Source organism: Sus scrofa, chromosome 9 (assembly GCF_000003025.6).
Source record: "Sus scrofa isolate TJ Tabasco breed Duroc chromosome 9, Sscrofa11.1, whole genome shotgun sequence".
In the NCBI taxonomy this organism is placed as follows: Eukaryota; Metazoa; Chordata; class Mammalia; order Artiodactyla; family Suidae; genus Sus; species Sus scrofa.
The window spans coordinates 109765646-109789486 of record NC_010451.4 but is presented as its reverse complement, the minus strand read 5'-3'; the positions used below and the strand labels follow the sequence as shown (position 1 = coordinate 109789486).

Here is a 23841-nt window from a genome sequence, read left to right as displayed (position 1 = left end):
TCAAACAACACAAGTGTGTTCTCTGACGGTTCTGGAGGCCGGAAGTCTGAAATCCAAGCTCCGGCAGGGTTGGTTCCTTCACAGGAATCAGGGCAGAGGGGGAATCTGTCCTCTCCTGGTTCTGGTAGTTGCTGCCAGTCTGGTGTTCTTGGCCTGTGGCAGCACAACTGCAGTGTCTGCCTCTGTCTCCACCTGGCTCTGTGTGTGTGTCTTCTTACTGTCTTAGAAGGACACTAGTCATTGGAGTAGGGCCTACCCTAGTCCAGTATAGCCTCATCTTCATTTGTTGACATCTGCAAAGACCGTACTTCCAAATAAGGTCACAATCACAGGTACCAGGGCTTGGAATGTCAACATATGTTTTAAGGGACACACCTCAACCCACAACAGGGTTCTTACAGGTCTTTGGTCTGATGGCTGATCTGGTCTGATCAGTGCACTTGTGTCTGCTAAGGTGCTGAGGTTGGGAGATGTCAGTTGTGGGTTACCAAGGGTCAGGATCCCACCACCCCCCTCTAGTCCTAAAGTGACCCACTCAGCCCCAGGCTCCTATCAGCCCATGTGTCCTTCCAGCGTCCAGGCTGCCTGCGGGTCACAGAGCACAGTGGTGCCTCAGCCCCATCCAGCCACCCGGGTGCTCCCCAGCACTCCATGGAGCTCACATGCCAAGTTGATGCAAAACCATCACGGGCATCTTGACCGTCAACCAGTCTGCACCTAGGCAAGCAGGAGCCACGCTCACTCCAGCCCCTATTTTTAACCATTAAGGGGAAGCCAAGACACTTGTACGTGTGTTTCCTCAGGGCCTTTGTAGTTACTGTGTCTTCTGCCTGGAGGGCTTTTCCTCTGCATAAGCACATGGCTTCCCTAAGTTGATTCAGGGCTTAAATGCAGTCTCCAGGGGCCTTCCCTGCTTGTCCCACCTAAAGGAGTATCTCCCCCTCTTACTCCATTCCTTTCCTGCTTGAATTTTCTTAGTGAAATAGTATTTCTGAGCACTAGGCTTTCCCACAGATAGAATGATGTTTTACTTATTGCTGAACTGATTTTTGAGCTCACACTAAAGAGCTCTTTCATCTTTCACTTATTCAGTCATTAATTCACGTGACAAATAATAGTGCTGTCCAGCATATTGTCAGAATATACAACATTATATGAGGTTAGAGTCTTTACAGGTAGGAACCCTTTTTTAATATTGAATCCCTAGCACCTGGGCTACAGTCATTATTCAGTAAATCTTTACGTGAATGAATGAATGAAGGTTCCATGAGAAAGTTGATCGTATAAGACTTTCACCTCAATCTTGCTGTAAAATTAAATGTACAATTTTTCCGTGGAATCGTGCCCAAAACTAAACATTGAAAAAAAGCTATACCAACAGTAAATAGCATCAGGGCTAAAGAAATGTCATCTTTTGAAGAAGGTGAGTTTTTTATTTTTTTAATAGCTCATGATTTTTAAAATGCTGGTGGAGATTAAGATTATCAGGAGAGAGCAGACTTCGAATAGTTTGTGATTTCTTGTTACTGCTGCACAAAGGCAGCCGTGCTACAGAATGCAATCTAATGGTTCTCACTTCACCTTTCTAAGACAGAGGCAGATGACCAAAAAGAAAAGTGGCTTCAGACCCGTATTCAAAAATTCGCAATCCAGAGCTACTTTATAGCTGTCTCCATGGTGCAATAAATAGTGTTCCCAGTCCAGCCCCAAGCCACCAAGAAAAGTCACCAAGTATGTTCTGCAGAGGCTGACATTCTCATTAGGGCCAGTAGCCATAGTTTCTAGGGCCCACAATACTTTTAGGGACCCATGAAAATGTTTGAATTTTTTTTTTCCTTTGGCCACCCCTGAGGCATGTGGAAGTTCCTGAGCCAGGGCTCAATCCTGTACCACGGCAGCAACCCAAGCCACAGCAGTGGCAAGGCCAGATCCTTAACCCACTGAGCCACTAGGGAACTCCTAAATTTCTTTTAAAATCAGAAGAAAAAATAAACTTTGAGGTGGAAGAAAATGTTTAAATATATTATATTAATATATTCAGCTTTACCAACACAGTCCTAAAGTATTGGCTTGATTTTTTTTTTTAATTGAAGAAAAGGCCCTCCAAGGCAAAAGGGCCAAGGGGTTATGAAAGTTATAATGCAGCCCTGCTGTTAGGTTCCTGGGGTTAAGAAAGCATTTCTAGACAAATTTCCAATTAGAGACATTGCAGTGTTTTCATGCCAAAAAGATAAATCCTCAATTATCTAGAAAAACATCTTTTCCAGGCAGAGTCATTTCTTTAAGATACCTAGGGTTCACAATAACATATTTTAGAAGAGAGAGGAATGCAATTGCCCCATAAAATAATCTGAAGCCCTTATTGTCTCTGAAACAAAGCACACAGCGTGATGCGGGGAGAAAATGACTGCCAGTGCTGGGAAAATGCATTTTCTCCAAGGTGCTGCAGCCACTGTAATTTGCACCTTCCAAAGCGGAGACAGTAGCGCCTTCGACATGTACAGGCAGCTGGAGGAGGAATGATAATAACAGGGCTGGAGGGTGTGCCCAGCTGGGAAAAGCAGCACGCAGCTCGCACAGCCAGAGCTGCAAGGAAGGCCCCAAGCTCACACTGCAGAAAGGGGCCCTCAGCCTTCATTAAAAGGGAAAGGAAAATCCATAGTCATCTAGACCCTGCTGAGTGCCAGAAGTCACTTGATTTATGTGAATTAGCGAGAGATGCAGGATCAGAGCCTCCCCACCTTCTGTACTTTGAACAGTCCCGACCCAAGGCACCAGGAGTGATTGACAATGTGGGGCTAAGTCCTCTGTGACCGTGTATTATCTACAAGTCAAGGTAAACACCTGAGGTCCTTCAACTCTGCCATAGGACATAGTTTCAAGAGTGGCAGCCTCTACCACACACACCCTGATTTCTTACCGCTGCCTGATTCAAAATGATCTGCCCTGAACCGAGCACCTCTCTGGGCCTCTTCCGATCACTGTAGGGACAATCAGAAACCACTCCCTCGATTAGAATCTACACTCCATCCTCTCTTAACCATATCTTACCCCTAACTCCTAGACCCCTTCTAATTAAAACACCCCTGGCCTGTTTGGGCCGTGGTGGGCTGGGGGAGGAGGAGGGTGCCTGCTGTCCCCAGATGTGTCCTATCCACCTTGATATGGAAGGTGATGAGGGGGAGGGCGGGGTTTCCAGCTCTAGAAATTAAGTGCTTATTTCTGCTAAACTTCAGGCTCATTTCAGTCCCTCAATGTCCCTTTGACTCATGATCCCGCCATCTCACGTAGAGCCACCCCTTTCCACTAAATGCCAGGTGACACGTTGGTCAGTGTGCCATGGGTGTCCTTACCCCAATTACCAAAGTAATAAAATGTCAGCCCAGAATCCTACCACAAACATTCTCCCTCAAAGCTAATACCCACCAGTGGCCAAATTCCACCACAGCTCATCTTGTCATAAATATCCCTCTAAAATAGGACTCTAATCTCCTGAGCCCATACAGACCTGCCTTGACCATGAGGGGTGCCCCATAATGTGCTTTGTTGAAAGGTAGATGGCCTCTGCCTGTGTTCCCCCACCTAGGAGGCTGTGACTCCAAGCTGAAAATGAACTGGTTTTAGAGGAACAGCAGAGCATAAGGTGTTGGGGGAGAAACAGACTTAGATACCCACAGGCCTGCCAGGTTGCACCTGTACTCCAGGCATCCAGGACTGGAGCCTGTGGCACCCAGGGCAGCTGCCCTTGCAGTGTTCAGATTCATGTTCTGATGCTGTCCATTTTGGGGTTCAGCTCAAAGCACTTAGGCTCTGTCTTCTGGATGTCATTTCAGGCATCAGGGCCCCAAGATGTGAATTCTTTATTATGTTCATTATACAACATGGTGAGCAAATTGAAGCACCACCCCCGTCCCCAGTGCCCTTTCTGGAAACAGCTCCCCTCTTTGTGTGCAGTCTCATGGTCCTGGGAACTCCATTGCAGTCCTACCCTGCCTCAGTGTCTGTTTCCTAATGCTTTCACGTTTACCCTGTGCTGCAATCTTAGGCCTTGAAGGATTTTTTTCTCTTCGGTAAGATAGCTGTAGTGGCCTCTTGGAGTAGGAATTACAACACAAGTGAAAACTCAGGAAGGAAATCACTTGTTATTCTACTGAATCATTCAGTTTGACATTGTCTGGAAATACAACATTTTTTTCTTCCAAAATCATTCCTGTGCTTTCCCTGGCCTGTGCTTCCTTATGCTGCTCATAACCTGTGTGAGGTCAGCACCCTGCTCTCCTCCTTTCCCATCGCCCCAAATTCCGCTGCCCCACCCAGCAAGTTACCTTCTACTGACCATGGGCTAGTCTTGGCTAGAATACTCTTCAAGAATTAAGAAAGAAACTGAAAAGCTGAAATTCACTCTTCTTATAGTGTTGGCTACAGCTTAATAGGGCTTTCCAAAGCCTAAAACAAATAAATTTTACCTGAAGCAGGGCATACAGTTTAGTCATTTTATACACAGGATTCTATTTCTGCTGCTTACCAGTTAAAATGTAAAAGCAGGTGTGGAATATAAGCCAGTGAGTAAGAATCAGGTCTGTTCCCGCACATGGGACATGCAGACCATACACATGTGTTCTCTTCTCCAACAGCCTGGAGCTGGAGGCACATAGCTTATATTTACAAGACTCTGAGAGGTAAAATCCGAAGTAAATACAGAGCCCAGCTCTCTGGTTTGACTGATAGGTACATCCATTTTTCTGAAAGGTCTTGTTACTTTCAGCAGAGCCTGTTATTCTTCGCCCTGAAAAATCATGCGTATAAGCAGAGCATCTGAGGCTGCAGAAAAAGGGCGCCAGGCTTTCTGTCTCATGTCTGACAGCTTGAGCCATTCAGGAGGACATAGGAAATCCATTCTTCAGGTGTGTGTGCTCTGTAGGATGCCAGATGTCTGGTGTTTTGGAAATGCCCAAGGGATTTTAAAAGAGAAATGAGGCATATTAAAATTTTGAAGAGTTTTGTTTGAGCAAAAAATTGGTTTGAATCTGGTAGCATCCAGTGTAGCAGGAAAAAGGGGAGTACCAAGAAGCTATACAGAACAGAATGAGAGCACTGAAGTTATACTGGCAAAAAGACAGATGGGTTATTTCCAAGTTACAGAGAGATTACCTGACTAGTGTTGATCAGGTGATAAACTGGTTTAGGATTCTATTTTTGGGAGAGCCAAAACTATAATTAAGTCTCAGTTTGGTGACCTGGAGCTTAGCACAAGTGACTCCATTTTGGGTCTTTAGTTTTTTGTTTGTTTGGTTTTTGCAGCACCTGTGGCATGCAGAAGTTCCTAGGGGCCAGGGATCAAACTCGAACCATAGCAGCAACCCAAGCCATAGCAGCGATAATTCCAGGTCCTTAACCCATGGAGCCACCAGGGAACTCTTGTTTTTAACGGGGATCACATCTTCCCCTTTGTATTGGAATCACAACTGTAGTACATTAACCACTGCAGTTTTCAAGCTAGATTTTAGGAATGGGAATGATACACACACACACACACACACACACACCCCAAAGCTCAGGGAATGATAAGTTTATACAAATATAAAAGTAATGCTTTCTTTTTACAAAATAGCATAGTAAGCTAGCATCTTCACACTAAGACATTTCTTTTTGTTGACTTTTCTGAAAAAAATCCAGTTTTGTGGTCTCAATCCTTGGAAAAGGATTTACAAGTTAAAACATAGCACAGATAATGTAGAAGGAAAAGAAGATTCTGCTTCTCTTGGCAGATTGCCACTTTGTAATTGAGTTAGTATATGTCACAGGTCAAGAGCTATTTAAATCACACCTGCATATTTTAGTCCCGCCTTCCTTCATAAAATAGAAAAGCATATAACAGATAACAATGAAATTTCATTAGTGTCTTTCTTTCAGGAATTAATAAAATGACAGAGTACATAATTTATACATCAATTATGTATGTGGATTTAATTCTAGTTGTTCATCTTTTGAAAGGCAGCTGGTCAGCAGGACATCACTGATCTAAAAATGTTGCCTGTAAGAGAGGGAGGTGACATTGAACCTAGATTCCAACATTTCAGGGCCCTGCCTGATGTTTAGCATTTGATCATATTAGAATTGAGGAGTGAGGTTTATTTGTATGGTTTCATTTTGCTTTTTTAGATTAATGCTCTTGGCTTTTTGTTGTCATTTTTTTCTTTTCCTTTTTTTTTTTTTTATTTCTTTTGGTTTAGGTTACTTCCCATTTATCCTGGGAATAATAAATGCTGGAACCTGTTCAGTCTCCTGTTCATACAAGTATGGCCAAATGGGAAAATTAACCACATCATCTACTCTCTCAGTTGAGATCCAGATACTTAGCACTAGCCCTGAGCGTGGTCATTTAGGATGGTTGCCCGCCCAGCAGGACTCTGGTCATGTTTTCCAGTCTGCATCATGTGGCTACTCACCCATCTCATTTCAGTCTAATTGTTTAGAATTATTGAAATCTTCACCCAGGCAGTGATTCCAAACCCACTTCCTATTCATATCATTAGGTCCCATATAACCCCTGTTCCATGTCCAAGGCCTGTAGCGGGTTTATGTAGCAATGGATATTCCACGTTAATAGATGAGTATCAATTTAAGAGCTACACAACAATATTTTCCAAGATGAGTGTGTTTTCAGTAAAATGGACAGACTGTCAGGTAATAGTACTTCTGAAAATAAATGTATAAGGATATCTGTTGGATCTAAATTTGCTAATCCTCTTCCTCTTTCAAAGCCACCTTCCACAGCTCTTTATCCCATGAGGCTGACAAACCTGGCCCACTTTGCTATGCCTATATTTCCAGAGTGATCAGCCCCATTCCACACAGGCAGACTCTGCATGACAGACGTTTAATGTATAGTTTCTGGTACCGTCATGCATGCAGTCACCCTGCTTTGTGCAGGGGGTATTATAGACACTCAGAGAAACACAAGGACTGAGTGAGCCACACTGACCTGGTTCTCAAGGAAGCTATAAATCTAGCAGAGCCACAAAGTCAGGTTTCTGGGCCTTTTAGGGAGGGAATGAACACACCTGGGCCAGGTAGGTCGAGCCAGGAGCAGGATTTGGGAGGAAGCCCTTTGGAGCTCCCTTGTGGAAGGACTGGGGACCCCTAGTGTTCTAAAGTGATACAGAATCTCAGAGGGCAAGTGTGAAGTGAGGGGAGGAAGATGGAATGCCACCTGAATGGAACAGAGGCACTTAAGGCTGAAAATCAAGGGGTTTGGAAGTGAACCAAGTTCCTCCTCAATAATATTCCCCAAAGAGTAATTTGAGGACCAGTGACATAATTTTTGCCATTTCTGATTACATTTTTGCCATTCCCAATTACTTCCATTACTGTTATTTACTCAATTTTATCTTTAAATGAACTCATCATTTTTACTTAAATCAACCTGTGTTAAAATGAAAATGTTTATGTTCAGAGGAAATCTTTTAATGTGACCATAAAGTGAAATACCAGTATCACTTGCTATGATAAAGCAGAGATAAAAAATACATATAGGAGTTCCCATTGTGGCTCAGCAGGTTAAGAACCTGACATAGTGCCCAAGAGGATGCGAGTTCGATCCCTGGCCTCGCTCAGTGGGTTAAGGATCCGGCATTGCCGTGAGTTGTGGTGTAGGTCACAGATGCAGTTCAGATTGGTGTTGCCGTATGCCATATGTCACAGGTGCCGCCCTAAAGAGAGAAAAATACATATATTCTATGAAAATAACATGAGGTTCAGTAGAGTTGCCTGCGGAAGTGTCCAAGTCCATTCTCTCTTTGTTAAAAAGGAAAAATAATAGGTACGGGTATGGTGGAAACATATTCCAGTCCCAGTCAGAACCAACCTGAGACACTCTCTTTGGAGAACTGAAAGAAAACTGAGAAGGAATAACTTCCTCACCCCAAGACTGGATGTTATTTTATTATTTTATTTGTTTATTTATTTATTTTGCCATTTCTTGGCCACTCCTGCAGCATATGGAGGTTCCAGGCTAGGGGTGAATCAGAGCTGTAGCCGCTGGCCTACGCCAGAGCCACAGCAACCGGGATCCAGCCTCATCTGACCTACACCACAGTCACAGCAACCTGGATCCCTAACCCACTGAGCAAGGCCAGGGATCGAACCTGCAACCTCATGTTTCTACTCGGATTCATTAATCCTTGAGCCATGACAGGAACTCCCGAGACTGGATGTTATTGAACGTCAAGTGTGTGAATTACCTAAAACCACCTCCAGTGCCGTGGGTGGGATGTAGCCCACCTGAGAGTGGAGGGCAGGAACAGGGAAAGAATGACACTTTGGGTCAGTTGTACCTGCAGTGGCTGCAGAGCAAAGGTAAGGTCTGCCATCCCATTCTGATCCCACAGCTTCTAAAAGGCTGACTCCCCCAGCCCTGGCACAATGAGGGATACACAGTAGAGCCTTAGCAGAAGTCCTAAATCAGTTCTCATTGACGCACTAAGATCTCTTGACGCTGTTTCCTCAAAAGTAAGAAATTAAGTTTAATGATAACATTTCATATTACCTTATATCACATTCCTTCCCCCCAAAAGGAATATTGATAGGAAACTCTAAAAAATATAAAATATAACAAAAATCAGCTGATGAATAGATCCCATGGGATACACAAGAAGACTACATAGATGAGTTAGTCTCAAGGGGATGAGAAATCTCTTTGGGAGTCGATATCTGAATGTCTGCCCAGCGGCTGGACAGGCTCCCGAGAGCCCACAAGACAATTGTGTCGTCGACAGGGCTGGCTTCGTCCTCCCCACATTTCTTGCTCAGGTGCCCTTTTCTCTTTTCATTCCTCACAACACCCCTGCCTGTCACTCAGTATTCAGTCACTAAGAACGAGCCTGAAGAGCATGCTAATGCGTTGCCTGTGTAATTGCTGCATCCTCTTTAAAAGGATTGTCGTGAGCATTTCATTTTAAGGTTTTACTCGGAATTGTGTCACTATTTAAGTGGGCTAATTTTCTATAACCCATATTACATTAAAGGACTAATGACAGCTTGAGAATTTCATTTCGGTGACTGCACAGCATTTCTGAAAGTTGCACGCTTTAGAGCAGGTTTCCCCCAGATCACGCTGTGGGCAAGACATCTCCACACAGAAAGTAGTTTCTTACACTGAACCATATTTTAATATTTGGTTTCAGTGTGAAACCAGTCCAATCAATGTTAGAGACTAATGTAATTCACTTTTAATGAGCTCAAATGTGCTAAAGTGATAGCTTTACTATCATTTGTTAGGTGTTCTTAAGAAATATAGATTTTTATTCCAAACAAGTGTTTACAGAACTTGTTGTTGCTTTAATGGATGCTGGCAAGGCTTTGACATTAATTCACAATGTTTTTTAGATCCTTTTTATTGGCTCAGTCACTAATGAAACATGGTCCTAAAGCCGTCCCTTAGTAGTCATTTAAATTTTTTTTTTCGTCTTTTTTTATGCTATTTCTTTGGGCCGCTCCCGCGGCATATGGAGGTTCCCAGGCTAGGGGTTGAATCGGAGCTGTAGCCCCTGGCCTACGCCAGAGCCACAGCAACGCGGGATCCGAGCCACGTCTGCAACCTACACCACAGCTCACGGCAACGGCGGATCGTTAACCCACTGAGCAAGGGCAGGGATCGAACCCGCAACCTCATGGTTCCTAGTCGGATTCGTTAACCACTGCGCCATGACGGGAACTCCTTAAATTTTTTTTAAAACAAACAAAACCTCACTGTGCTGTTTTTATAAAGGGCCCCTGAATAGAAATGCCGAAAATCCAAATGAATATAAAAACTATTGCCTTTAGAATGGATAAGCAATGAGATCCTGCTGTATAGCACTGGAAACTATATCTAGTCACTTATGATGGAGCATGATAATGTGAGAAAAAGAATGGATATATGTATGTGTGACTGGGTTCCTTTGCTGTACAGTAGAAAATAACAGAACATTGTAAACCAGCTACAATGGAAAATAAAAGTTATTTGAAAAATAAAATATTTATAAAAGCAACATTATATAGTCTGTTTTTTCAGAGAGAAACTGAGAATACAAAACATTTTACTTCTCTGTTTTTGGTATGAAACATAAATGTTCATTCATTGACAAAGCCTTAACTTCTGTAAACCTCAGTTTTCTCATCTGCGAAGTGGGGATCATCCTATTTTGCTCAGAAGGGTGTTAAGAAGCAATGAAATACTGCATAAAAGTACTAAACAGAGTACCTTACACATGTACTGATTTGGGTTTATGGTAGAAGCTATAATTATTATTATCACATGGCCCAGAGTTGGAACCACATGGCTCTGGAGAGTCAAGAATCTCTGTTGCATTCACGGCCCCTGGGGAATGGATCTCAGCCAAGAGTCTTTAGAAGCGTATCAGCTGGATTGGGAACACTGTCTGGATTTGGAACTCTTGGTTTGCTCTCCTGGGCTTTAGAACTCTTCTTTTTGTGACCCAGCCACCTTTCAGGAAAAGAACAACAGTTGAAACACTGGGGATTTTCTCCAATAGAAAGAAAACATCCAAAGGGGAAAAGCAAAAGAGAGTGAGCTAAGTGAAAGAGCCTCTAGGAGATGGGAAAGTGTGACAGTTCACACCTAGGACTGTCCTTTGAGCCCAGCCCCAGCCTCTGCCCATGTCGTGGACATTTCCTCCAATGCTCACAGCTCCTCCCTGCCCCCCAGCCTGGGCCCCAGAGCCCCTGCCTCCCACCATTCCTCTGGTCCTCGGTCCTCCATCAGAACCCCCCCTGCCCGGCTCCCCTCTGGCCATCTGACTTGTGTCTGTTACCTCTCCTTGGGGGTCATTTCAGGGGGAGACATGAGGGAGGATAACTGTTTAAGAAGTGGGGACCCCAAATTAAATTGGGAACCCTCAGATAAATATGGCTTGGAAACTGTTCATTTTCTGGGATGTTATATGGAAGCCTGCCCTAAAGTTTAGAAAACTGTGTCAGGGGCCACATGAAATGCAACCAGAGTCAGAAGGTTCCTACCCAGATCTCTAGCAGAGGAAACAAGCCCCAAACTGATTCTCTATAGATTGTGCAATGGCTGCGCCAAAGGCAATGGGGCTGCTGGTGAAGAACGAGGCATCCACAGCCATGACTTCACTCTGCCTCAGCCCTGCAGCGAAAAGAAGAATCCTTGTCTGCCCTGGAAGTTTGCAGGACTCTCAGGGGCCCATGAGCTCTCCTGCTCTAGAACTGTCTTCCTAGTGCAGTTCCCATCACTATCCCCTGAAGTTTAAATATCTTTGAGTTTCCTACTGAAATACAAACACCTCGATGTGACATTCAAAGCCCTTGCCAGTCTGTCGCTGAGCTCCGACCCCATCCAATTCCCACAAGCCCCAGAATAAAAACTTCATAACCGGAGCTCCCGTTGTGGCTCAGCAGAAATGAATCTGACTAGCAGCCATGAGGTTGTGGGTTCGATCCCTGGCCTCTCTCAGTGGGTTAAAAATCCAGTGTTGCCATGAGCCGTGGTGTAGGTTGCAGACGCGGCTCAGATCTGGTGTTGCTGTGGCAGTGGTGTAGGCCGCGGCAATGGCTCCGATTCAGTCCCTAGCCTGGGAGCCTCCATATGCCGTGGTGCAGCCCTAAAGGGAAAAAAAAAAAAAAAAAACTCATAACCAACTCAACCTTTCTTTACACCCTTAAAACCTGGTTCTACAAAGATAACAAGCATTGGTGAGGATGTGGGAATGTGGACTGGTGTAGCCACTTTGGAAGACGTAGTGGAGGATTCTCAAAAAACTGAAAACAGAACTACCATATGATCCAGCAATTCTAATACTAGGTATGTACCCCAAAGAATGGAAATCAAGCTCTCAAAGAAGTATCTGCACTCCCATTCACTGCAGTGTTAGTTACAGTAGCCAAAACATGGAAACAATTGAAATGTCTGTTGACAGGTTAATGGATAAAGAAAATACAGTATACACATACAAAGGAATATTATTCAGCCTTTAAAAAGAAGTATATCCTGCCACTTGCTACAACATGAATGAACTTGGAGGGCATTATGCTAAGTGAAATAAACCAGTCACAGAAGAATAAATTCTACATGATCCCACATATATCAGGAACCTAAAATAATCAAACTCCTAGAAGCTGAGAGAAGAATCATGGTTTCCAGGGGCTGAGGGGAGGAGGAATTAGGAGTTACCGATCAAAGGGTATATACTTTCATTTATGCAAGAGGATTAAGTCCCAGAGTGACTGTAGTTAAAATACTGTATTGCTACTTAAACATTTTTAAGAGGGCAAATCTTATGTTAAGTGTTTTTAACACCAAAAGCAAATAAGCAAATAAAACCCCTAGTTCTTGCGTCACCCCCCTGCCTCAAGTGCTTTCCAGAACCCCACACAATCCTTCTTCCCTGGTTTACCATAGACTTGAATAATTTTAACAAACATGTGGATATTTCTCAGCTCAGAATATCATAGGTGTTAAGAGCCACTGGGATCAGTTGGCCTCACCTAATCAGCCAAGGAATCTTAGGCATAAGCCCTGGTTTCCTCACATATTACAGAGGAATAGTAATACTCTCTTCTCCAAGGGTTGTCCTTGGAATTAAATGTCCAGTTTAGGAGTTCTGTTGTGGCTCAGCAGGTTAATGACCCGACGTTGTCTCTGTCCTCACAGGATTTGGATCCCTGGCCTTGCTCAGTGGGTTATGCTTATGGCATTGCTGCAAGCTGTGGCAGTAGTTCACAAATGTGAGCTGGATCTTGTGTTGCTGTGGCTGTGGCGTAGGCCTGCACCTGCAGCTCTGATTTGACTCCTAGACTGGGAACTTCCATATGCCATGCCAGATGTGGCCTTTGTGTGTGTGTGTTAAATGTCCAATTTATAAAGTATCTAGCTCATTTTAAGGGTTCAGCACGTGGTAACTCTTAGTACTCGAGAACTTGTTAGTTGGTTATATGTTTGTTTCCCTGGCTGGGCTGTGAACTGCTTGGAGTAAATCCTCACATTTACCTGCTATTGCTGCTAGGCAGTCAATACCTGTGATGAACTGAACTGAATTGAAGTCCCACAAGATGGCAGCAGCTACCAGCCCCAGAATTCTTCCTTTTGGAGCCCTGCTCCAAAGCTGGACAGGCTGAAAAGAATTCTTCATTTAGGGGCAAGAAGTGGCTGATGGAGCTGAGGTCACTCCCAGTTTCCTGCCACCAAATGGCTGTTTTTTGGTGCCTTGGCCACCAGTGGAGCCAGAGAGAAATTCAGGACCGTGGGGAGCTGAGGTCTTCTCCCCCAGCCCCTCACCAGAAGTCATCCTAAGTCACCTTGGTCTGAGGATGTCTCAAGGGAAGGCAGATCATAGGAGGGAGGGGACAGAAACCAAATCCCTGAAGTGCCTGCATGGAAGGCAAGTTGGTGAACCTAGAACAAGGGATTCTCATACCCAACAAGGAGATGAAGTATGGATCCTTGAGGAGCCTCAGTCATTGAGGAAAAAGCAAGAGAGGAAGATGGGAACAAACCAGCACAGGTGTCAGTGGGACCAGATCCTCTTGGTTGTCAGAGGGACCCTCAGAACACATCTTGATGGCAGGTTTTTGTATATGGTGGCAGCTGCCTCCTACCTCCTCATCCTAAATGGAATGTGCTTTAGCTGAAAGTCACAGACAGAAATTTACGGCAGGAGAGAGATACGGAGAATCATTAATTAAAATGTCTTTAGGTCCTTGTCTAAGTAAGACTGTATTAGGATCCCCAAAGTTACCATTCTTCATTGCCCCATTGTCATCTCTCTTGTGCTACTGGACATTTCACATGGGACTAATACAGGTCAGTCATTAAACCACTTTCTTTAATGTGATGAATAATCGATACATTCATTTCTTCTGCCCTCAAGGCCTAAAAGTGTCCTTTTCCCCTGATTTAGTCTTTAATTAACAGGGAGTACATTTTTATACAAGATTCCTTCACCTGCGATCATTCCCCTATAAGAAGCATCATCTGTTCTGAATCCAACTTTTTAAAGGGGATAGCCTCCTGTTTCCTAGAGTCTTTGTTTGTCACAGTTCATTGGAAGGGTAAACATCTCACTCCTTGTCCTTGTATTTAAAAGGTAATCATCACATCATAATCTCCCTTCCAGAATACCCAGTTGCTATGCTTGTCTCTGAAATGCTATTTGCCCAGCCCCTGGGTTTAGAGCTCTGCTCTCTATCTGTGGTTCTCAGACCTTTGTGGTATCAGCATCACCTGGAGGGCTTGCAAACACATAAATTGCTGGGCCCCAAGCACCCCTCTCCCCACAGTTCTAATACATTCCCAGGTGATGCTGATGCTGCTGGCCCCGGGAGCCACACTGGTAAGAACCACTGATCAGGAAGGTCAAAGTCTCCATTTCATATTCATTTCTAGGAAGATTCTAAAAGTCAGGACCACTGTCAAGAAGACACTTGCTTTTCCTGAGTTAACTGCTGGGACATTGTGTGGTTATATTTATCACAACAGTACTTTGGAAACGCCTCTACCCAAGCTCAGCCCCAGTTTGAATGTCAGTTTAGAAAGAAGGTGCTGAGTTTACAGGTTTGGGGGAGGTGATGACTCTTAAACGCACATGTGTGTTTGTGATTGAGTTGGGAAAGTTTCCTGACTTCCAAAATGCCCATTAGACACTAGCTGGGATTCTATAAACCTCAGAATTCCCTGAGGATTGGTTTCTAAAGAAAGGAAATGGGCAGTTATAGGCTATGGGAACTCTTTTATTTAAAAAAAAAAATGAAGAATTCAAAAGAAGAAAGAGGCACAAAAGGAAACCAGAATCTACCAGAGGGCTGGGATGGCTAATCAATATATATAAGAGGGTCATTGAAGCATCAGAAAAGAGGACGGAACAAAGTCAATCAGAACCAAGTAAGTGTTACTTTCAGCAATATCTCAAGTATCTGGAAGGTAATTATGACTGTATTTTATTTTAGCAAATATACGCCTTCTTGCTTCACCATGTTCCTTAGTAACACAGAAGGTTCTTTTAAAGTGAAGACTCCGCCCTAAAACCTTATCAACGCATTACTATTTCATCTAAAAGAACAGAACATCCTAAGCTAAAACCTAAGAGTAAGATTCAGAAATGAGTATAGTTACAGCTGTGATACACTAAGTGGGATATAGCTTTACCTTCTTTCTCTCTCTCTTTTTTTTTTTTTTCTTCTAGAAACAGGGAAGATTGACCAAGAGATTCACAAGTACAACACCCCTGGATTCACTGGGTGCCTCTCCAGAGTCCAGTTCAACCAGATTGCCCCTCTCAAGGCGGCCTTGAGGCAGACAAACGCCTCTGCCCACGTGCACGTCCAGGGGGAGCTGGTGGAGTCCAACTGCGGGGCCTCCCCGCTCACCCTCTCACCCATGTCGTCCGCCACCGACCCCTGGCACCTAGACCACCTGGATTCAGGTAAAGTCTAACACAGTCTTGGGCTGATTGCTTTCTTCCTTTAAGCCTCCGTTTCTTCATCTGTGAAATGGGGTTAATAGCAGAACCTCATTGGTGTAGTTGGAGGATTAAGGGAGCAAAGAACGTAGGAATTATCGACTCTTCTGCATTTAAGTGAAATGATGTGATGTCTAACCCATGTCTGAGACATGACTGTCGGATGATCTGATCAAACCACTTCGTCACTTCTGCCTTTGTGACCTGCACTGCCTTGAGGCCCCGCAGTACAAGTTGTGATACCAAAAGATTACCTAAAACAGTATAGAGATTCATCTCCCATCACTGTATTTATACAAATAATCCCTGGCCTTCCAGGTTTTAGGGGTGCATTTAGGCTTAGAAAGCTCAGTGGATTTAGCCCCGCTTCTGCCAAGCAGGGTAATAAGACTTGTCCTTTGAAAGCACAGGGCTAAAATTAAAGGATGCAGCTGTTGACTGCAAAATTAATTGGATGCAAATTCATTGTCCCTGTGACCCCGAGCAGGAGGGAGCAGGTCGGTCCCCCTTCTTGCTCTGTCTAGGATCAGGTAACCTCTCCAAGCCTCTGCTTTTTCACCCATTAGGTAAGAAGTAGGGTGTGATCTCTGAGACCTCCAAAGGTACCCTTAGATGGATCTCCAAAGCAGCATGATGTTGCTGATGCCAAAGATGGGAAGGGGGCACGGCATCATGAAGCCTGGGTTCTGACACCATCACTGCCTCTCACCAGCACGTTTCTTAACCTGGTTCCTCAGTTTCCCCATGTCTGAAAGGGGGATAGTAAGACCTGACTCCAACACGTCCATGTGAGAGGATAGGTTGAAAGCACTTAGCACAGTTGTAAACAGGAAGCCAGCCTTAGAAAAATTTAGCTGCAATAATACCAGCATAGTGGTTATTATTGTATTAGACACAATTTGCTATGATGTTTGCATGTCCAGTAAAGGCTCCAAAGTCCTCCCCCACTCTGACTTCTAATTTGTAACAATTCATCATGAAAACATCATGCATTTGATGGCTTTCCATCTAGTCCAGCCTCAAACAGTATTTTTCAGCTTCTGGGCAGCTCTCGTCATCATGAATTCTGTCATCATGAGTTCCTGCCAGGATTTGCCTGCAAAGCTTTGTGAAGCTTCAAAAGAAGCCAAAATTGCCCCGTTGTCAGAATAGCCAATTTACAGACTAAACAATCCTATTTGTTCCTCACACATGGGTTCCTATAACATGATGAGGGCTGCTGTGAGCCAAGGGTACTTATAAAGAATTCCCTTTTATGAATGTTGTTAGGATTACACAGTAGGCTAGTTTTTCCTCACGGGCTGGCTGAAACAAAGGAAAGCATTCCTAATGCTGAAAGAAGAAAAGTAGGAGTGAAGATCAGAGATGAGAAAAGACAGTGTCAGGGCTGCAGACGAAGAGAGATTTCTCAGATTCCTCCAAATGCCAGAGTGGATGGAGATAAGGCCTAATCCTTGAAAAATGCAGAATCTGTGCTGTTACAGGTACTTCCTGCACGAGGCCGTGTGTGTGTGTGTGTGTGTGTGTGTGTGTGTGTGTGTGTGGTCTAATTCAGCTGCCAAGAAATCAGTTTCAAATGCATCAAGATGCTACTTTGGGCCAAGAGAAGTTCATATTCATTTTGCCCTAATTAGCAAATTACTTGCTTGATGGTCTGTGAAATACAATTGTAAAAGCCAAAGTCTGAGTTCATTTATTTTTTTAAAAAAATCATGCTCTATGCTTGACAATTTCCCTCTTTTGATTGATGTAATGATGTATATAGGGAACATTTCTGTTGTTATTCAGTGCTTAAAAGTCTGCAGCCCAGATATCATGGTCAGCCTGTACTATATAACATAAGGTCCATTTGCATAAGATTTCCATTTGTACTTGGACAGAAAGTTCTTACCTAGTGTTAACCAGTTGCTTTGTCGATCGCATCATCCTGGTTTATTCCATAATTGGAATTCCAAGTTAATTCCCATAATGGGTAAATGCCTGTAAAGAAATATGTGTATCTGTCTCATGAACTTTATTAGAAAACAGCTTATGAACTAAAAGGCAGAAGCCTTGTTTAGATAACATGGGGTTTTTTTTTCTTTTGGGTTAATGGGAAAATGAAGGAGAATAGGAGTTGATGGGTGGACAAGGGACAGAGAAAGAAATAGACATCAGGGAAGGTTACCAGCCTCCAATGGCTTAGTGTCAGGGAGGAAAAACTTTTCCTCTATGTTCTTATGTTCAGGCAATGGGGCCCTACCGAATAAACTGATAAAAGGCAGATTAACAGGAAAAAGAGGTTTATTTGGTATGCAACAAAAGCTTACAAAAGAAGTAGTTCTGGAGTTCCCATCCTGGCGCAGCGAAAACGAATCTGACTAGGAACCCTGAGGTTGCAGGTTCAATCCCTGGCCTCGCTCAGTAGGTTAAGGATCTGGTGTTGCCATGAGCTGTGGTGTAAGTCACAGTCGAGGCTCGGATCCTGCGTTGCTGTGTCCGTGGTGTAGGCTGGCACCTGTAGCTCCGATTGGACCCCTAGCCTGGGAGCCTCCATATGCTGCAGGTGCGGCCCTAGAAAGAAAAAAAAAAAGAAAAAAAGTAGCTCAATACATGGTTAAAGTTATATACCTTTATATATGTTATAATGCTTATATACCTTTCCTTTTAGATAAAAAGAAGAGAGAAACAAAGGCCTCTCTGGAAAAAACAAATAGGTTTCTAAATGAAAAAACAGGAGATAAGAAAGTTTGTGATAAGTTTGTTCATGCAAGTGTGAATGGTCTTTGTCTTCTTCAAGGCCTCATGGAAAGGGGGTTTTAGGGTAGGTTTGCTCTTGGCCTCCTTCCTGAGACTAAAACTAGGAATTCATCCCTCTAAGATAAAAGAGTCTCATTTTTCAGAAGGTTCAGATAAGGGAAGTTACAAAAAGATTTCTTTCTGCATCTGCTGAATCCCAAATAGTTTCAGCTTAAAATAATTTTCGTACTAACTCCGGGGTTCTCCGTGGGCCCCCACGTCAGCAGTTGCACCCTAGTTTTTATGAGCCTAACTAAGTTCATCATCCTGAATCCTGATTTGGGCGGGGTTGCTTTTTTAGATACGCTTTTTTGTATGATTAGAATAAAGATCCTTGATATCAGATATTCAGAAACAAAGTAACAGTGCATACACACAAATGCCCTTTCTAGCTATCAATCATGCATTTCTTGGGTCTGTGTAACTCCAGAAGAGGATAAAGGTAAGCTCTCATTAGTCCTGGTTTGAGTAGAGGACCTTTGGAAGAAGAAAGTGTGATCCTCGCCCAGCAGCATGAGTGTTGCTTGGAAACATGTTAGGAATGCACATCTCAGGCCCCTTCCCCAGACCCACTGAATCACACTCTACATTTTAGCAAGATTCCCCCAGGACTTATGTGCACATCAAAGTTTGAAAGCACTCATCTCAATCTCAGATGCACTTTCAAATTACCTAGGGAGCTTTTAAAAATCCCAATATCCAGGCTGCACCCCTGACCAATTAAGTCAGATGCTTTAAGGGTGAGATGCAGATGTGCAAAGATATAAAACCTCCCCAGGTGGTTCTAATGTGCAGCTAAGATTGAGAATCACTCAATAAGAGAGAAGCTTAGTAACAGCTCTCTTGTTCAACCCTTTGAAGTAAGGTTACCAAAAGGAAAGAAAAGTAAATGCCCAAAAACTAGTTTATGAAAAACAATGAAACCTTTGGATAGTGAAATTCCAAATTAAAAGGCTATAGCAATAAGCTTGCAAAAGGTTTGGCTTCTTTGACCATTTCACAAGGTAGCTGACGAAGAGAAAGGAACTTTGATCTGAACCTGAGGAGAGCCAGTCTGCCCCCTTGCAACTGGAAAAACAACTGAAACAAATGAACAAACGAGAAATCCACAGTGTGAGGCCAGACTCAGTGCCTCTCATGAAAATGCATCTTTATAGAAGTTGTTACATCCAGGAAGGAGCTGGAGGGGAGATGTCAAATTATTATTCAGTTTTTTTTTAATCAGCTGCAAGCTTCGTTTGAAAGGATGTGGTGGAAGAGTGAAGTACTGCTTTAAGATGAAATATGTGCATTTATTTTAAAATAAATCATGCCCCTGGCTGTGATGATAGGGAGTCTGTGGCTTTAGTATTAAAGGGATCTTAGTTAAAGACTACTCAATTCATAATCACACTGGAGTGTTTGCCTCTCAGAGACCTGGAAATTAGAATTCCAGATGTCCACCCTTAGGTCTTATGTTTTTTCTGCTATTTTTCTTTCTTATATCTTAGATGATATCAAATGATAAAGACAGAAAATGGATCCAAAGCTATGCTGGCTTCATATGATAAGATTCTTTTTCTCTTCTGGAACACTGCTGACTAACCTGCTTGTTGCCTCTCTCTCACCCCTTGGGCTCAGTCACTGTTTTCCAAAGTGAAGGATATTTACTGTTGACCAGGCTGTGCACTGCACAACTCTAAGGATGCCATTTGCATACAGTCTGTGACTTCTGAAGCAGTATGACACAGTGCCTTGATGGGGTAGTCAGCAGATCATTATGGGAAGAAAATAGGCATATCATTATGTGGCATAATATAAAGTTATTGTTCATTTCTCTTTCAGTCCTTCTAATTTTGTCAGAGAAGGTCTCCATTTGGTTCTGATATACCTTTAACAACTATCCCACGCTTGCTGCTTACCCTTTTTAATATAGAGCAGACTTTGGTTTAGAGCCTTGACAAGCAGTATACTCAGTATGGTAATAAAGTTTTGTAACTACCTTTGTTTAAATAAAAGATATCAGGCAGTGAAAATAAATAATCATTAGGATATGGCAAAAAATGTCACACATGGTTCTCATGTGATTGGAGTTTGGTAAATACTGGACAGTGTGACAGGTTCAGTGCAAACACAAGGGCCTGGCATGGAGCTTGAAGAGCACATTTTTTATAGGGGGAAATGGTAAAATTATGTTGATTTGACTTAAATCAGTTCCGCTCTACTAGAAGCATCCAGTCAATCTTTTTTCTGCCTAATTTTTTCTGCCATTGGATAATAGGGATGGCCTGTTTCTAAAGCACATCATTATGGTCCTTTTAGAACAGTTGTTACAAGTAGAAAAGGCAACCCCTGGCCCTGAGTTGTGGTTTATTTAAAGGTCACAGAGCACCAGACAGTTGCTGTGATTCACCTCTAAGAATTAAGGGCTCTGTTTTTTCTCTTTGTCAAATCCGGAAAATCTTATTTCCTTGGAATAGCAAGGATTTGCCAGCAGAAAGACAACTACAGATGGCAGTGCACATTCTGTAAAATATAAAAACAAAACAAACACCAAAAAAAACCCTAATCTGATGCCATAAATTTCTGCACTAAGGAACAACTCCAAACTGTACATCAAGCTGTTTTATGAGGCATTCATATAAAGTCTTAGGGTTTTTTAAAATCACATTCACGATGTTGCATGCAGAATATATCAGACCAAAGGCCACATCTTAGGTTTTTTTTAAATAGTGTTAAGATATACAAGGCATTTTAAGATGTAAGATTTCATTTCCTAAGGAATCTTCTAGTTAGAAAGATTTTTAACAAGATACTATTTTATATACCTTCTATTATTTTTAGGTAATATATGCTCAGCATAGGTTGCAAGGTATGAGGCATAGTGGCTGCCGCCAGTAATTTATAAATGGATCTTGCCCCAGAAAGGCCCTGGAGAATGGCCTCTGGAAGGTGCTGGTGGTTGAATTCATAGTATCTACCCCAACCTTGCGTTTCTGCCCTCCCCCCCCCACACACACACACATACACACCAAGGCTAACCTGCATGTGCTATTGAGAGGCTCTAGACCAGGAATTCGCATAGCCCCTTGGGCAGGGAAGTGGGCAGGACATGGAACATCCAGAAGTGTTGAGTGGAAATTAGTCCTCTGAGACTTGTCAGGAATCCAGAAATCTCAACCCTCACTTGCCCGTGGATTCACTCAGGTTCACAGAGCAGCTGGAAAAACCAGCTCTTGTAGCAACATGGCTGTTCTTCCAGATAAACCAGAAGCTGAGTGGCATGTGGTGCCTGGGGTCACTCAGTGTAATGTGCCCCAGTTAGATTCCAGAATATACAGTCTATCCAGATCCTGCAAACTAGGAGATTAGGTTTCAGCTTGCCGCATCAGACACTTGGCCGCCGGAAATAATGGGCTTGATTTCTAAAGGCACCCTTTCTTCTAATAGTATGATTTTTAGTGACTTGATTTCTCATCTCTATTTCAATTTTTTTTCTGCCATCTGAAGATAACATATTTTTATATCTTCACGTGCGAAAGAATTATGGCTATGATGAACATTTTAAAACAGCGTATATATCTATTCCGTTTTCCATCATAATTACAATCCGGTTGTTGGTTTTCTTTACCACCTGCAAGCACTTAAAATAATCTTTCCAGCTCTTCTAATTACATTTAATTATCTCTGAGCAGATCCCTTTTTTCATCCTTATGCTAAGATTGCATGATTAATTTGTTTAATCTCTGATACCTAATCTTTGTATTATCTTTTATGTCTTCTGTTCTCTTCAGTGACCAGCATAGACAGTTATTCAAATACGAAAAACAATGATCATTTTCTCTTTTCTAATGTGCACTTTTTCTGCACATGACCCAGATTCTGCTTTTCTGTAAAACCACCAAACACATTTATATAGCTCAAGTAAAATACAATATTAGTTACAGGTTTTTTATTTAATGGTCGTTTAAGTTTCCGTCTTTTGTTTCCATAACAAATAGCTTTATACACATGATTTTGTTGAGTTAAAGGATGTATTTTTAATTTGCATTGTATTACAAATCACCCCTCCAGTTCAATAAGATATGAATATCTTTTTCCCCACACCCTCATCAACACGGTATATCATAATATTCTTTTAATCTTGCTACACTTTATTTGAAAAATGAAATTTTGTTTTTTGAACTTGGAGTTCATGAATCATGAGTGAAATTAAATATCTTTATATATGTTTATAAGTCACTTCTTTTTAGTTTTCCCTGAACTGCCTATTTATATTCTTTAACCAAAAATTATTTATACATTTATATTGTTTCCCAACGGTCTGTTGGTCATTTATTTACATTGACTTGTAAGAATTTTTATATATTAAGTGAGTTTGTATTTTACTACGTTTGAATGTTTTCCCAGTTTGATCTCTATGTTTTTAATTTATGGGGTTTTTTCCCCCCAGGTAAAAATTTCTAAATGTTACATGATGAAATATAAAGTGTTTTTCCTGGCTTTGGGTATTTGCATCATGCCTTCTCCATTCATAAATTGTTTCTAATTATTCCACATTTTAAATTTTATGTTCTACTTGTAAGATACTCATATTTACAGCACTTAAAATTTATTTGGGTGGTGGTTACATAAGGCAGGAACCCCACTTTATTTCCCCCCCCCACTGGTCAGCCAGCTGCAGCCTTATTGGTTGAGACTTTCTTTGCTTCTCTTTATCATATTCAAAACTGCCCTTTATATATTTAAGTTGGCTTCTGGACTCCCTGATCTGTTGCATCGATCTGACTCTTCCTGAGACAGTACCAAGATGTGGTCATGATTGAGCTTTTATAGTAGCATTTAATTTCTCATATAGGTCATTTCCCTTTTACTGTCTTTTTTTTCTTTTTTCAGAATTTTCCTATCCTTGCACATTTATTTTTCCCATGTGATTTTAGAATTCCAGTCATTTTACTGACACTGCCTAGAGCTATTACTGGGATTGAATTTTATGTGTAAGTTAATTGCAGAGTAATTGACATCTATATAAATAAGGTTTCCTGTCCAGCAAGAGAATATCTTTTTACTTACCATGTCTTCCTTTCACATTATACAACATTCATACAAAGACAACCTGAAAAATATTTTCTAATTTCTAAGTTGTTCCTCTATTTTTGCAAGGCACAAAATCCAGAAGCTATTAAAAAAACAACAAAAAACCTCAGCTAATTTGGCCCCGACTTATATCAGTAAAATCTTTTATCATATATCCAGATGAGGATTTAAGTGAATGTAATTAGGAGTCAGTGGGTGCCCCACGGGACCAGGAATCTGAGAGGGCCATCTTAGTATTCTTCTGAGCTCCCATTCGACCCTAGCCTGGGAACTTCCCTATACCACAGGTGCGGCCCTTTAAAAAAAAAAAAAATCATTTTACATCAGTAATCCTTGGATAAGGCGCATCTGTGTCATCCTTTTACTTTCGGGAGCCGGGGGTGCAAATTTCAGTTTTAAACTTATGTCAGCTTCATAGAAGAAAGTAAAAAGGGCCATCCAGCAAGGAATGGGGGAGGCCTCTTGAGAGCAGTCCCAGTCTGTCCAGAAAGAACCTGGGACCTCAGAAGCC

General features: G+C 42.3%; 1 protein-coding gene across 1 annotated transcript in view; it reads left to right on the top strand.

Moving 5' to 3' along the window:
* CNTNAP2 (contactin associated protein-like 2) overlaps positions 1-23841 on the top strand; it is a 2040635-nt gene that overhangs the window by 1991658 nt on the left and 25136 nt on the right. The window contains 1 exon segment of the mRNA XM_021102606.1: positions 15201-15440. Within this exon segment, the coding sequence (XP_020958265.1) occupies positions 15201-15440 (240 nt within the window).